This window comes from Saccostrea echinata, unplaced genomic scaffold, assembly GCF_033153115.1.
Source record: "Saccostrea echinata isolate AGI-Se365-2 ecotype Australia unplaced genomic scaffold, CSIRO_AGI_Sech_v1 ptg000006l, whole genome shotgun sequence".
NCBI classification, from domain to species: Eukaryota; Metazoa; Mollusca; class Bivalvia; order Ostreida; family Ostreidae; genus Saccostrea; species Saccostrea echinata.
Window position 1 is genome coordinate 5336567 of NW_026889755.1, and position 4445 is coordinate 5341011.

The following is a 4445-nucleotide window of genomic DNA, read 5'->3' on the forward strand; positions in this document are numbered from 1 at the left end:
TTTAATTGAGTTCATTTTATTATTACATGTATTAAATTGTTTAAACACAATGTGGACATTTGAATTAACTTCCTCTCCGGAGAACATTTACTTCAGAACAAAATTTAAGATGGTTCCAATGTCCACAAATGCCACATTGTCCCCAACCAACAAAACTGATTACTGCCATGTGTGAAAGTTCCTCAGGTTTCCATTTGTTGCAAATACAACATACTTCGTCGTCTTCCGTAAAATTGTCATCATCTGAAGTATCTACAGGTATTGGACCAGATGTTTTGCTTTGAATGCCAGATGTTCCTGGTTTGGGACTCAATTTGAAGTTGCTGAATTTTCCCCTTATCTAGTGCTTTTCCTTTCCCTTTTGATATTTCTGGCTTTTTTTCTTTTTCTAATTTTTGCTTTTTATTTTGAGATGTTTCCATAACTTGAATATTAGAATCCTTCAAAAGATTTCCAGCAAGAAATGATGGTACAAACTTCCTCTTACTTTTTTGATTGTTCTACTTTCAAAAAAGTCAGAAAGATTAATGTGATGTAATGTGGTTGGATTCTAATGCGTTTTGGCATTTCATTTTTATGTCTTGAATTTTGTCCCGAGGTAAATAAACACTCATTTCTACTAAGTCCACTTTTAGACCCAAAAACTCTATCGTTTGGGCTCTAGCACTGATTTCTTCCAGTTTATCAACCACCCCAGGCAGACCTGCCTACCCTTTTCATTGCGAGTGTGTCATTTCAATACTCATTTTGGCGGAATTTCAGAGGTAAACCTGCAATTGTACATCATTAAACAAAGCAAGCATGAGTGTTCCGTTTTCAAATCATTTATTGACAAAAAGTCCATGTGTTGTAAAACTGGTATCCTATTGATTGATTGATTGTATGTTGTTTTACGTCCCATTCGAGAATTTTTCACTCATATAGAGACGTCACCATATACCGGTGAAGGGCTTCAAATTTTGACCTTTACTCGGCACTCAGGGCCATTGAGCAGTGAGGGATCTTTATCGTGCCAACGCCTGCCGTGACACGGGGCCTCGGTTTTTAAGGTCTCATCCGAAGGACCCGCAATTTTCACTTCAAAGTGCCGAGCGCATGGCGAAGGAACAGTTGCTACCCATTTTTTATCGACTTAGGTCAGTCGCAGCCGAGATTCGAACTCACGACCTCCCGATCACGGAGCGAGCGCTCTACCGACTGAGCTACCGTGAACGGTACTGGTATCCTAAATGCAGTCATATCAAACTTATTTAACTTGCATGCCTAATGAACTTTTGGAAAATTTATAGAAAATCACATTATTCCAGATTTCATTTGCATGTTAATAAAATTCTACATATTTGCGCTATCGTTTTGGTTTTCCTTACATTTACTTGTCTCTATGCTGTTCTAAGCAATGTAAGTTTAAACGGAATTGAAAATTAAACTGACTTTACTTACTGCACATATCATTCAAAATTTTTTTCTAATTTTTGGCAGGCCACCCGTTTAAAAGGCATAACTACAAAGTATATTACGTATGTTGTTTGTATCGTAAATAATCATGTCGTCAAGAACCGAACCCCTCTAATAATTAGTATTAATTACCTTCTTCTCGTTTTTATTTAGGAAAGCCTTTACTTTAACTCCCAAGTTAGCCTTTCATTAAGTTGTCTAGGAAAAATATTTAAAAGCGTAAAATTAAATTTCATGGCGTAACAGCGTAATTTCGTTGTAGAAAGCGGAAGAATTACGCCAAAAGCGGAAGGGTAGGCAGGTCTGCCCCAGGTTGTGCAATAACCAAATAAGGGAATATCTGTCCTTCATCAACCCTTCTTTGGTTTGATTCAGAAGTAAAATGTCGTCCAGGTAGATTACCAGTCGAATCCCCATTCTGCGCAGAGTTGCTACAATAGGTTTCATAACATTCGTGAACAGACGGGGACCGGCTGCTAATCCAAAAGGCAGACTTGTGTACTGTAGGAGGTGACCCCCCCCCCCCCCCAACTGAACCTCAGGTATTTCCTGTGAGCTTGGTGTATTGGAATACAAAGGTATGCATCCTTCAGATCGATTTTGCACATGAAGTCGTTTTTGATCATCATGGTTTTCACGACTTGGAAACCCTCCATCTTGAAATGTTCGTAAATTACAAATTTAGTCGTTTTAGGTTGAAAATGGGACGTGACCCCCCACCTTTTTTTGGGGCGTACAAACAAAGTGCTTATGAACTGATCTGGAACTATGTTCCTGGGATCTACAATCTCCATCGCACTTATTTGTAACATCTCCTGAATTTCTGTATCTAAAATTTGAAATTCTTTCTCTGAATAAATTATCACGGGGATTGATGTTTGACTGGGTGTTCTCGAGAAATCTATTTTGTACCCTTCTAATTCTGCCAAGATTGAAGTGTCTTTTGTAATCTTTGCCCAATTTGAAACGGAATGTTTTAGCCTGCCCCTAAGGGGATTTGATTTTGTACAATTTCCGTTAATTTTAACTTTTCTATACCTGAGTGGAGATTGTGATGATCCCTCAGAACTTTTGACATCTGTTCTACTACTATCGGTATGTTTACGTGTGACGTAATTGATAAATTTGACATACCTCTGTTTCTTTGTAATGGCGCCTCTGCCTGTGCCTCTTGAGTAGCTCGACCCTCTGGACTTTCTTTGTTCACCAGAGGGTCCCTGACCAAAGGGCTGGTCAACACTCTGTCTTTGTTTCTTGTTGACAGGTCTGGCGATGTCCCTTGACATCTCTCGTGCACTCTTTCTGTCTTTCGACTTCCTGTACAGGGTGGTGTAAAAGTCGTTCCCAAAGAGGACGTAATCGTCCTGAAGTTTCGTCTCGTTTTCAAGTAACATGCTCTTAGCTTTCTTAGTACTTTCGAGAATTTTTGCAAGGAAATTCAGTCTTCGTTCGTAAAGACACGCAACATTCACTTGACCAATCATGAGTTTAGTTTTTACAAGGAAGTTCACCACTTCTATTTCCAGACTAGACTTGCTGCCCTCATCAGCTTTGTCCATTTCGTCCAAAATTCTAGATAAGGGTCCCATGCACTGAGAAACTCGTTTCTGTACAAATTTTAGTGAAGAATCGTGCATTTTCAAGAACTTCATTGACTTGTGATCCGCCACTAAGTCCGAGAGATAATTGTCGATATCTGGAGGATTCAAAAAATGGTTGCCTGGTATAGGCGCGTCTTCCAAAATGCTGGAGCGAATTTTGTCCTCTGACAAATGAAGCTTGAAATACTTTTTGGCATACTTTGCCTTGTTTTTATCTAGCATGTATTCCGTCTCATCAATGAGTGGGTGGTCAAAACTTTTAGCGTCCATTTCATCGTCAGAGTCGGCCTGTGGCTCGTCTCGGGTGTGCGACAGTGTCAGGGGCGACTTGTAAGTGAAATTGTCAATTTCGCCTTCCTCATCTGATGAACTATGATCCTCATAAGGATCGGTCGATTCACTGTCGTCTTCATAACGATCTTTATTAATAGCCCCCTTGCGCAAACTTTTCTTAGGGATGCAATAACCACCCCACTTTTTGGGGTCGCCATCTTGGCCACACAAATTACTATCTGCTTTTGCAGAAATGCCATCTTGGCCAAAATCTACTGCCCCATCTGGGCTACAAACAGGACTATCCATGTCCGAAACATTACTAATATACAATACGAAATCCGAAAGGATTGTAGAAGATTAGATAAAACAAAAAAATTAAGTCGTCTGCTAACAACGAAGCCAAACGGAAGAAGGAAGATCTCGCGAGATCTCTTTCTTTAAATAGGCTGGGATTACCGGAAGCCAGGGAGAATACATTGTTATACCTTACTTCAGTTTTATGAAATAAAATCACAATTGTCACAGCTAGGTGACGATTCAAAACGGAGGCATAACATGTAAACTTTCCAGGTACCTTTCAATTTCAACATTTTTGTTGTCGTTAATGGTCTTAAACACTCTTGTTATCTTAATATTTGTTAATTACTATTAATTAGACAACATTATGTAAAATTTCTGACTCACACAAAGTCGGATAAATGTGTTCAACTTACTACAGTTGCTGACATCCTGCGACTATCTTCAAATAAATAACGAACGCGGATGAGTTGAAATGCATGAAAAAACCCTGCTTTGGCGCGACTGTATTATAACCATAAAAGGAAATATTCCTCATTTCAGAGAAAATCCCGATATCGGGGGATGAATCCCAACCTGGTAAAATTAGAACAAAGCCCACAAAATATACACAAAAGAAAATTATAGCTTACCGGCTGGAGAAAGAAATGCCCATGTAGTAAAATTACCGACTTCTTTGCTACCCGTTTACCAGACTAACTTCTGGAATTCGCCATGGAACATCGACTACAGGACACTTGACAAATAGCAACGACTCTCACTGACCAAACCGGTTACTCTAAAAATAGCCCTATTTACGAACATTCCCAACTACGG

The 4445-nt window shown here is 39.3% G+C and overlaps 1 protein-coding gene across 1 annotated transcript; it reads right to left on the reverse strand.

Moving 5' to 3' along the window:
- Positions 1–742: 742 nt before the first annotated feature.
- LOC133180102 (uncharacterized) lies at positions 743–3638 on the reverse strand. The gene is made up of 2 exons (XM_061314679.1): positions 2494–3638; positions 743–770 (listed from the first exon to the last, which is right to left on the reverse strand). Exons 1-2 carry the CDS (start codon positions 3636–3638, stop codon positions 743–745), a joined length of 1173 nt encoding a protein of 390 aa, XP_061170663.1.
- Between the last annotated feature and the right edge of the window lie 807 nt (positions 3639–4445).